At 38.8% G+C, this 11,607-nt stretch overlaps 1 protein-coding gene across 1 annotated transcript; it reads right to left on the bottom strand.

The window, feature by feature from the left end:
- Nucleotides 1-533: 533 nt before the first annotated feature.
- On the bottom strand, nucleotides 534-8,475 carry lgi1a (leucine-rich, glioma inactivated 1a). Its single transcript, XM_026224858.1, has 8 exons — nucleotides 7,929-8,475; nucleotides 7,729-7,800; nucleotides 3,668-3,739; nucleotides 3,500-3,571; nucleotides 3,197-3,268; nucleotides 2,937-3,106; nucleotides 2,692-2,856; nucleotides 534-2,163 (listed from the first exon to the last, which is right to left on the bottom strand). The coding sequence occupies exons 1-8, from the start codon at nucleotides 8,102-8,104 to the stop codon at nucleotides 1,346-1,348; spliced, it is 1,617 nt and encodes a 538-aa protein (XP_026080643.1). The 5' UTR covers nucleotides 8,105-8,475; the 3' UTR covers nucleotides 534-1,345.
- Nucleotides 8,476-11,607: the final 3,132 nt, after the last annotated feature.

Below are 11,607 nucleotides of genomic sequence, written 5' to 3'. Positions count from 1 at the left end.
GCCTGACATTCACTCGCTGAAACACTGATAACCATATCAGCATCTCAGAGCCTTTAACAAGGACGAAGAAATACAACATTAATATCCTGTTATGGAACTTTTTGGACTTCAATCAAAATGTATTTTTAATAGTTGACCATGATTATTTGTACGCTGAACAAAATCAGTTAAAAATAAAGGGAAATACATCACTTAACTTCTCAAATGTTTTTTTCCTCCATATGATTCATATAGTCACATGTTATAATCACTTCCTGCTTATCTAAAAACCAGAATGGGTGCTTCCTGGAGTTTCTAATATTCCTGAAGACATTGATTAACTGGGTTAGTTGTGTTGAATTACAACTAAACTCTTATCTAATGAAATTGCAAACTAATGCCAATTGAGTCTAATGACAAATATTATTGCATGGTCATGGCCTTTATAAAGAACAAGAACCCACATAATTTCTCTTTCCAAGCAGAAAAAAAAAAAACTTTCAGTTTGAATGTATGACTGAAAAATAGCCTCTTGCATTTGACAAAATAAAACATTTTAGCATTCTGGAAAGTCTTTATTAAAAGTTAGTATCGGTGTCTCCAAAATGTAGGCATGAAACTGCATGCATAAATATATCCAGTAGAACAACATCACAGTTTCATCACGTGGTGATATAGAATCTCTTCATCTCTTTACAAATATTTTCATCTTGTTGAAAAAGTACTGGCATTGGTTGTACTGTTAGTAGTTAATGTGATTCATCAAACAGGCTAACGCTAAAAAACAACGGTAACACTACACACTACTCAGGGTCAAACTGTCCATGTGTATTTCAAATTTCCAATCTGCTTATCAAATATGTGACCCAGCTGCCACACAAAAATACACCGTTTACAAGTTTAGAAAGCAGTAAACAAGTTTCATTTGAGATAAACATAAATAAATAGAATAGCAAGTATTTCAATAATAGCACAGCAGTCACAGAGTAAAAACACAACAGAAATGAATGAGTGCAAGGAGAAGACCATGTAAAAACAAAAAAACCTTTGCTAATTTCACTGGCAGTACCTAATTAACGGTACCATCATGCAAAGAGTCTTCATGCTGAGAAGAGGCGAGTAAATCTGACCAAACTATCGAGTCATGTTTCACTCCAAAACCAAAGGAGAAAAAAGAAGAAAAGAATTGGGTTATATAGGATTGTTACAAGTTGTAGGCCTGGTGATAATATTTCACCTGAACACTAAGCAATTATTATTATGGATTTTAGATTGAAACATGACCTGGATGTGTTTCGGACAGCTTCTTCGCGGATCCATCGAGACACTCATTTATCAGTGTCCTCAAATGTCCCAGACAAGCAACTCAGCTGCTCAAGTCAAGGACCAGGTGCTCATATATACGTGTTTGCCCCTTAAAACTAGAACCAAGAAGGAACTCCCTGTTGTCAATGAACACCAGAGAAAAAGCCCTGGGTGCCTGAATGTTCAGCTCTTGGAAGTGAATGAACTGTCTTTTCTTTGCATCCCAGCGATAGACCCGAGTAAAGGCGTAGTCGCTGCCCAGGATGGCGTATTGCCAGTTGGCAATGGAGAACGGCTGGAAGACCATGGAGCCACGAGAGGCCATGGTCTGGATCTCAGTGAACATGCTACCGTCCCATTTCATCACCTTGGAGTCGCCAATGAAGCGGGTCAGACATATGTAGAGCTCGCTCTTCACGGTGAAGTGTTTGACCGCGTACACGTCCTCCATCTCTGGGATATCTGTGCGCCGGTCGAACTGCTTCGTGCTCTTGCTCCACTGGTAAACGACCGGCCTTTGAGAGCTGCTGGACAAGATCAGATGAGGCTTCCCAGAGATCTCTAGGTACTCCACATCTGTGTCGCGGTGCCAGGGGTGCAAAGACTGATGGGAGTAGAAGCCGTTGCCGTTCCACTTATAAATAGTTGTCGAGCCGGCTTTGGAGCTGTCGGCTATGATGAAGAAAGACTCTTCGTCGACGTGGAAGATTTCCACGTCATTTGGCTTTCGGACTTTCAGAATGTCGATGTCTTGGATTTTGATGAATTTGTTTGCAGAGACATCTCGCTTGAAGATGTGCGAGCCGCCGAACAGCTGGGCGACTATAATGAAGAGTTGACTATCAATGACTAGAGGTTTGCAGATGACAGTGGAAGTGCCTACCGAGGAAAGATTTGAGGAAAGCGGTATCAAACAAAGGCTTGAAAACCACCAAAACTATGAAGTACCAGTTTATTATGCCATGCATTTTTATTATTAGAGATGCACCGATTGCAATTTTCTTGGCCGATTCCTAAGTGTGATTTTCCATGCTAATTTACTACACAGAACTTAATTTCTGAAACTATTTGTTGTGTTTTTTATGTATGTATGGATCTCGAGCCTCATCTGGCAAAACATAAATTACATTACCAACTAAAATGGAAAACAAATATTTCTAGATTATGTAATTTGTATGAAACATGCACGTCAAATGTGGAGATGTCAACTTCAGCTGAAAATACAGAATTTAGTCGACTAATTATTAGTCAATCGGAAAAATCTTTAGTCTAGGGTGGCCCTAAAAAACAACAGTTTGTGTTATAAAAGAAACCGAAACAACTGAAACTGTCTGCATACAGTATTGCGTATATGATTACATGATTTGGATTTAGGCATGTTCACCAGTTCCTCTGCTGTTTGCTTACTTGTGATATTATCAAAGTTCCTGAACTCCATCTGCACGTGATCCCATTCCATGAAGCTGCACCTGCCAATGAAAGGCTGGGCGAATACCACAAACTGGTCACCACCGAACACAAAAGCCTCGGCTGAAATGGACTGAAAGTCAAGAGACTTCAACAACGAAAAGTCTGTAGAACAGATAAACAAATATTAAGCCTTTTTTCCCCCATTTAAAGTCAAGAAAACACATGGCGGTCTGTAATTTTACCTGTTGTTATGCAATCAAATGACTGTGCTACAAGGTCGTTGATCTTCTTGCCCTGGTAAGCTTCAGGGCCATTGCAGAAGATCTGATCCACAGTTGCATTTGTATGAAACATCCAGTCGACTAACCACTTTAGCTTACAGTCACAGCTGAAAAGATTTCCTCTCAGGTCCCTGGACAAACACATCCAGACCGTGTCATCGAGATCTCATACCACTGACAATTACTGAAATGATGTCATACTGTTAAAACATCGTACATACACTTTAGTCAAAGCTTCCATCCCTTTGAAAAGATCTCTTGGTAGTGTCTCCAAATTATTGTACGCCAAACTTCTGCAATAACATCCGTAAAGAACCAAATGCTTTCATCAGTAAAGAGAAATGACCAATTTTTATATTGTGCAAAGGTCTAATGAAAAATGCAACCTGGATTGCTGACTGCTTCTATCATTAGTGAAATAACATTAATAATCCACTAAGAAAAAACATTTCTATTATGACTGCAATGTTTCACTTGATGGATGAACAGAGAACTGATCGATTGTATTATGCAGAAATACTCACAAATGTATTAAAGACTTCAGGCCTCTGAAGGCGAATGGCGATATGGACTTGATTTGGTTATTTTCAATGAAACTGAAAGAAAAACAAACAGCAAAGCCTAAGATGATGCACAAGGCAAAGGATTCCAGTCATCATTAGTATTAAAATCCCGTTCTGTGAGACACTTACAGATACTCCAGATGAGGAAGACCAAGAAACGCATCTTCATTTATAGAATCAAAGTTGTTTGCTGTGAAAAGCCTAGGAGATATAACATAAGCATTACATTGATCTGAAAGTGCGGGATCACACACACAGAAGGTTTCTACAGTTCTGACATCATTTCAGGAGGTTTCTGTAAGGTTCTGCAATAGCAAAGTGTGATTTTGAACAGATTATTATGAAATATTTTGATAACAGTGAATCAGATTTTATTTTTTTTAATCACTATCGTTTAAAACTTTGGTCAGCAGTGTTTATTGGCCAGCTTAGGATAATGTACAGTATCAAAGTAACATTTCATGTGCTTGAGTAAGGTTTTTTTTTCTAGATTATTTATTTTTTATCTGTTTAGATATTTAAATAACATTGTATGAGGAATATATTTCAAAACAATGCTAATTATAAAATCTAAATGTGTCGTCACACAATGCATTCTGGGAATTTAGCTAGAGCGGAGACTGAATTGTAGTGAATGTAGACTTTTATATTATTTAATGTTTATATTATTCTATTTAATATCACGTTGGAGTGGTTAAGGCTCACAGCCCTTTGCACAACCGCTGTGAAAAAAAGTGCTTTCCACCTAAGAAAGCTGAAAAAGCAGAGGTTTTCAAGCAGCTGTTGTTTGTATGGATGAAGATTGATTCTCTGATGTATTTGATTGCTAGCACCGTTGTTCAGCATCTCTGATAGTAATGAACACTTGATTCATTCAAGTCAAGGCATTTATTTGCATAACATGCACAGTACACATCTTTCAAAGCAGCTTACAGTACTTTCTGTGACTCTATAATGGCTTAATACTTTACACTGAGCAGTTTTACTGGACAATATGACGATTTATAACAATAATAAACAATCTTCCGTTTGAGATCTAGCTATAGTGTATCCTCCCCTTACAAAATTAGCCTCTAAGCATAGGTCAACCGTGGTATCTCTAATAAAATTGTAATAAAAACATGGTTGTAACAAGTTTACTATAGTAAAACCATGGTTAATTTTCATAAATGTTTTAGCAGCCTATATCAGTACCACTGTAGTTGAATAGTAATGCATATTTGCAGTCTCTCAGACAAACAACAGATACTTTTTTAAAGAGATTAACATATTAGTCCATTTTATTCTGTAAAATGTTTTTCAAAAATATAAATAGTAAATGTTCGATTGCAGACTCTCATTCTCCTTTCACTATTAAGAGACTGGTCCCTCAGTGTGACACTAATTACCCTTACAAACTGTACCATGCTAACCACAGCTTCTGACAAAATACCATAGTATGTAGCTAATATCACAGCATACAGTAAAACTGTTTAAATAAGGGGTAACACTTTATTTTAAGGTGTCCTTGTTACACACGTTACATGTACTTAATATTGTGATAACACTCAATTATGCATAACTGCATGCAATTAAACCCAAGACAAACCATAATCCTAACCCTAATCATATAGTAAGTACATGTAGTTAATTAATATTCCTTGGTACTTAAATGCAGGGGCGCATTAAAACATGGCTATAAGGGGCTGAAGCCCAGGGGACTACACTAGGGAGGAGCGCACTGGCTGCTGGGAAATTATATTTTTAGAATAATTATTTGTATATATGGGAGTTTGCAGCAGTGACAACAGCATTCTGCATTCAACTTACACACTCGTTTTCAGCGACACCCTGCTTGTAGTATTTGTAGTGAACGATTCAGTTTAGGTTTCCCCCACACAGTTTGTATAGTTGGTTTGTTCCACCGATAAACTGTGAGCGGAAAACACAGTGCGCTAATAAAGAAGCCTAAAATGAGCACTATTCTGTGTGTGTGTCTCTATGTTAACGTGCTAGAGTCCTTCAGAGGCGGGCCGAGCCTCTGGCCTTTTTCAGGCTTCTTATTTTTATATTTTAGACATCCAACAATTAGGGATTACTGTGCTAGTGGAAACCACATGAGACTGTGCAATCATGACTGTCAAGAGCGGCTCAAAAGTGTCTAGTGTCCCGCAGCTGAAGATTTCTGTAATCAAATGCAGGCCATAAGCTAACGCCTATTTATTAACACCATAAATGTGTCATGGGACATTCACCTACGAATTGAGCCTCTGGCGCGAATGGTGCTTTATGTGCATTTAGCGTTTGTCGTGAATTCTCGTCTGCCACCCCAGTTGAAAAATGTTAACTTTGGCGTCAATTCGCGCCACGCTAACCAATCAGGAGCCAGCTCAGGAGTCCCTCATTTAACATGGAGGAACGACTGATGTTGTCACTGAGCAGTCAACCGGAGCTATATGACACAAGACAGGAATAAAAGGGACCTCGCTTGGAAGAGCGAATTTGACGCTCTATTTGCGTTTGGTGTGAACGCAGCATAAGGAGATATATGAATTATTTACTAATAAACAGTGTTTTCTGTCTGTGTCGCTGTTGCAAGGATCCTGACACGCCATCTCCTCATTAATCGCGCCTTTAGAGAGCATCTTTACATCATATATTAGCATAGTGCATCTTTACAGATTAGGATTATAATGAAAGTTTTTGTTATTGATTTGTTTTATTTCCCTAAGCAGTAATTTAAAGCTTTTTATCCATTTATCATGTCTGTGAGGCATGTATTCACTGAGTTTTGGTTCATTTTTATGAATTGCTCCTGTTCGAGACCAGACGGCAGAAAGTGCTTCATGCTTGTTTATTTTATTTTATAAAAGCACAACGTTTTGTTGTATTACTTTTACCTTTATGAGCAAAATTATGCGACTCGGGATGGTAATTCTGATAATCTTTCGGACACGGGCCAAGCTCTATAATGTGCAGCTTAACAGGTAACACAACACTGCTGTGTGAAAGGAGGACCGGACAACTTTCTGTAACGTCATACAGTGCGACAAATCTGTGTGTCAACTGAAGGTTTTATATTCAGTCACTGTATTACATCAGAGGTGCTGCTACAAAGTCTCATTTTTAAATCAGGTGATGGAAAAGCAGTACGCTTAATCTTATTGCTTAAATGTGATCATTATACTTTAAAAGGCTATGATTTAATTAATCAAGCATGAGCATGGCATGTTTCAAAATTAAAACGAAATTAGCAATCACCTTTTGTTCCAATCTACTGATGATGAATAATGAATATTTTGTGTAATTTATGGTGTTTAAATCATACCTGTAAACTCACAGTTGACCAGGAAAGTTCTGATGGCATTTTCTTTACATATAGTTTATTTGATGTAAAGGCTATAATTCTGCTGTTCCACAAGCGCCACCGTCTGGCAAAGAGTGAATGTGCATATTCAAGTGTTTAAAATGTTAACTAGCATATCAATAAGAAAAAAAATCTAAATTTGACACATAATTGTAAGAAAGCAAAATATATATATGTAATTCTAGGAAGGGGGGCCTACCGTAATGCTGTAGCAGAGGGGCCTCTGGATATCTTAAAGCGCCCCTGCTTAAATGTATAATTACACTGTAACAAGGACACCTTCAAATAACAAATTTGATTATAAACTGTCTTTAAAAAAGGGTTTTAAATTTCATATTTATAACATTTATAAGCTTAACTATTGTCTGGTGATTGTATGATTGGTGTGATGCATAATAATGTTATAAGTTGATTATTATAAAAATACATTTTACTAATTTAAGGTGTAATCGCGTCTCACTATATTTATGATAAAGCAGATTGTAATGTGTATCATAAGGTATTATAAACATTATAGTGCATTATATATATATACATAACAATCACAATCAGTATTGATCAGACAAAGAATGGGTTGACATCTATAAAACGCTCTCTCTCTGTGTGTGTGTGTGTGTGTGTGTTCACTCTCTCCCTCTCTCTCTCTGTGTGTGTGAGTGTCTCTCTGTGTGTGTGAGTGTGTGTGTGTGTTCACTCGCTCTCTCTCTCTCTCTCTCTTTGTGTGTGTGAGTGTCTCTGTGTGTGTGTGAGTGTGTGTGTGTTCACTCGCTCTCTCTCACTCTCTCTCTTTGTGTGTGTGTGTGTGTGTGTGTTTGAGTCATGTAATAATGTTGATGAGTCTTACAAAAGATGGAGGGCTGGCGTGTGAATGAAACTCTCTTTAGGGATTTCATTAAAGCCGGACTTGACGAATGATCTGTAAAAAAAAGAAGAAGAAAAGAAAGAAAGAAAGAAAAAAAAAGATCATTAAACCAACCTCTTCACACAAACGGGATCTGATTGATAACCAGTATTACTGTCGCTCGTGATTACTGCTGCGCTTACAGTGAGATGACATCGGGCGGGAAGCTCCTCGGGATTGATCCGGTATTGGCACACAAGGCGTTATCTTTGCTGCACGTGCACGAAGCGGGGCAGCGCGCGTGTCTCCTGCGGCTGGCGTGAAGAACCAGCATCAGCGAGCACAAGAAGCACAAGAGCACGGTCCTTCTGAGACCCATCTTCACCGAAACACAAGCATTCACCGAAACAGTCCCGACGAGTGCGCTGCAGCGAGCCACGAGCTCATAACGGAAAGAAAGCAACCAAATAATAATGTTTTGTTCTTGTTGTTTTTGTACAGATTTTTTTGTTAACTGCACAAGCAGGTAGAATCCAAAGAAATACAATCGGCGCAGAGAAGGACGGTCAGCGTCACATCTGAGAATGGGCGGGGCTTAACCGGTCCCCTTGTCTCAAACTGGTCAGATACGTCGGATTTACAAAATTTTCCGATTTTAATTTCTTCACTGTGTACCTTAATTTGTATCGTCTATTACAATTTGTCCGTGGCATCAATGCTTTTTCATGGTACAGTGGAAGCAGTACGCGTCTTGAGTCACGTGGTTTCTGTTTCTTTCTTCAGAGCTGGTCAGAATTAGCCAATAGTCATTTGATTACTGGCGAAAGTCTTTCATTTAATAATTAAATAGAGGTTTGCGACTCCTGTTTCCATTTGTTTGTCAGGGGAAGAACATCAAATGCCAGTTTAAACGTTTTAAATTTTAATCCACTGTTAGTACTCGCAGAAATGAAAGATATGTTTGTGAATTGGTGAAGGAACTGCTTCGTGAGCATCACAGTGCCACCTGGAGACCCACAGCGTGTAAGAAATCATTACTAGCCTTAACATGGTGAACAAGACAAAAAAACAAACAAACCCTGAGTGGCTCTGCCTTTGGTCAGATCATCCCTGCTTGACCCAAGCAAAAATCCCAAAAACATTATGGTAAAACCCTACTAACAATACTTGGATGTGTTAACAATGATTTTCTTTTCAATTTCAAATGAATTTTGTCTTACATGTCATTTTACAATTTCCATTGACACAGAAGTAATAGTTTGGTAGGCTTGGTATGCATGACATGAAGCAGGAGGTGGGGTAATGAAATTCAGTAAAATATAAAAGGATGAGTGTTCCAGTTCTACAGATCTTTCTGATGAGTTATGTGGATGCAGATTTTGTAACAAATTGTAGACGGCCCAACAGTTCCTTTGGCAGTTCAACTGGTTGCGGATTGCAAGAGGAGCGATGGTCCCCCTGGGTTGGTTCCCCCTAGCAAGCTTAATGCTTAGAAATGTAAGGCATTGATCGTGACCATCACCTGATGCCAGGTACTGACTGCATCCAGAAATGCTTGGGTGCACAACACGAAGAGCTCTCAAAGAGTGCCGAACTCATTCAGTCTTCCCTCAGTAGAAGTCAGGAGCAGAACGATGCTGCCAATTGTTATACTCACACTATGATCAACTCTCCATAGGTGTAAATCTATACTTCACAAACAGCTTTTCAGCATTTGTAGATTTAAACTGTAAGGATCGAAGTATGAGGATTGTTTGAGTTCACAACGAGCTCACATGCTACTCACACTGTGAGGATCGCTATATATGCTATATATACATATATGCTATATGAACCTTTATTTCACAAAAGAGAGGACATAGCCTTTTAGTAAAGTCTGTTTCTGTTTATTTGTAGACACAATATACTGTACATCACAGAAAGAATGATCAAAATACAGCCTTAGAGGGAGCTCCCGAAAACTAAAACCATATTATTATATTTTTTATGACATATACGGCGAAACTTATGACAGATAAAATGTTACTAAATAAAGATTGTGAAATCCTGAATGAATTCATAATTCACATCAGATCTCAAACAGAAGTTATTTAAAACACTCGCAGCTGTTTGAAAGTGAGTTTTGAGCTAAAATTATTTTAAAAGTCTTTAATGCTGGTGTTATAGCTGTTAGCTTTCTAAAATGACAGACTGCTGCATAAAAGCCTTGGAGAGCCGCTTCTGGGACGGTTCAGAAATGTGCTGGTATTATCCATAGACTGTATAAAAACGTATAAACGTAAACCCAAGTTATAAAACATGTTGATGGCCAGTGTGTAATTGAATATATTTTAACAAACAGTTTAGATATTTTATTATTTATAAGTTAATTTTAAAACCGCATTATGTGCAATTTACGTGTTTGCATACACTCTTTTGTAAAGTTGAGTGCTGATAATCTGTTTAAAAATAAATAGTAGGCAATTCAGTTTGGGTTAAGTTGTTAGGCCTAATTGTAACCTTATAGGTTAATGTAAAAGGGCTCCCTATAATTCTATATATAAGCTGAGGTAGATTTTTACAATAAGAAAATTTAGACTATAACTGAAGAAAGAAGTATAAAGAAAGAGAAACTTGTTCAATAAACCACTGTCTATAAAAAAGAGAGAAAAAGAGTACATTTTTTCCCCTGCTGTACCGAAATCATACCAAACCATGACATTAAAACCGAGGTACGTTACATCCCTAGTCCACACTGTCCATGGTCAAACCTGGGAGTGAACTTCATAGCAAGTAACCCTCCTCGGATAGCTTTGCTTGTGTATTGGTAGTGGTAGACTATTTCTCCAAGGCCTGTTGTCTAGTGCCTTTGAAGGGATTATCCACTGCCATGGACATAGAATAACTCCTGTTTAATCATGCCTTTTGCAATTTTGGAATATCTGAGGACTGTGTCTCTGTACAGAGGTTTGCATTTCTCCTACAGAGTCTGGAGATCCTTATTCTTCCTGGGTGTGACCATGAGTCTCAGATAAACTGAAAAACGGAGCGTAAAATCCAGAAAACGTATGAGTACGCCCAAAGTTACCCATATCAACCTTCAGCAGATCTAACTTCCTTCGTATGCATACTCTTATATCAGCCCTTGCTGTTCCACTCCCAACAGGTTACTGCTGCCTTGCAAAAAGTCCCAGATTTTTTTCTGTCCCTTCTCCATAATCCATCAAATCAACCCTGTCACATATAAGTTACAACTCCCCTCACAGTACAGAATTCACCCAGCATTCAATATTTCCCTCCTCAAACCCTTACATTCACCCACATCAGAACATGATCCTGCTGACAAATCCCCTCTACGCATGGTATTGGAGGATATCTTGTTGTATTCAGTAAAGGAGATCCCGGGTTTTTTTGCATACATGGAGATTATAAATTCACACAATGTGTTAGGTGTTGCCCAGCCCGCAGCTCTACAGATGTCTGTTAGTGAGGCGCCATGCGTCAGCGCCCAAGAGAAAGCTACACTCCTATACACTCGTTCATAAGCCGCGCGAACATGGCGACCGAGTCTATTTCCTTACCGAGAAAAGAGATCCTCTACACAGGGGAGAGTTTGCTCTTTTACCAGTTGACGTGAAGGACCAGCCAGGCGAGGTGTCTGAGCCCCAGATCCCTGAGCTTTCACAACCTCACTCGAGAGTGAGCTACAATCAGCCATCGTCGAGGTAGTTGAGGATACGGACACCTCGTTCCCTGAGAGGAGCCAGGGCTCCCTCAGCGACTTTCGTAAAGATATGGGGAGACAGGGTCAACTGGAATGGGAGAACCTTGTATTGAAATCCCTGCCCCTCGAAAGCAAACCGAATAAACGGTCTGTGTCAAGGAAGAATGGACATGTCCTTT

Source organism: Carassius auratus, chromosome 38 (assembly GCF_003368295.1).
Source record: "Carassius auratus strain Wakin chromosome 38, ASM336829v1, whole genome shotgun sequence".
In the NCBI taxonomy this organism is placed as follows: Eukaryota; Metazoa; Chordata; class Actinopteri; order Cypriniformes; family Cyprinidae; genus Carassius; species Carassius auratus.
The sequence above is the reverse complement of the archived record's forward strand: the minus strand, read 5'-3'. Positions and strand labels throughout refer to the sequence as shown.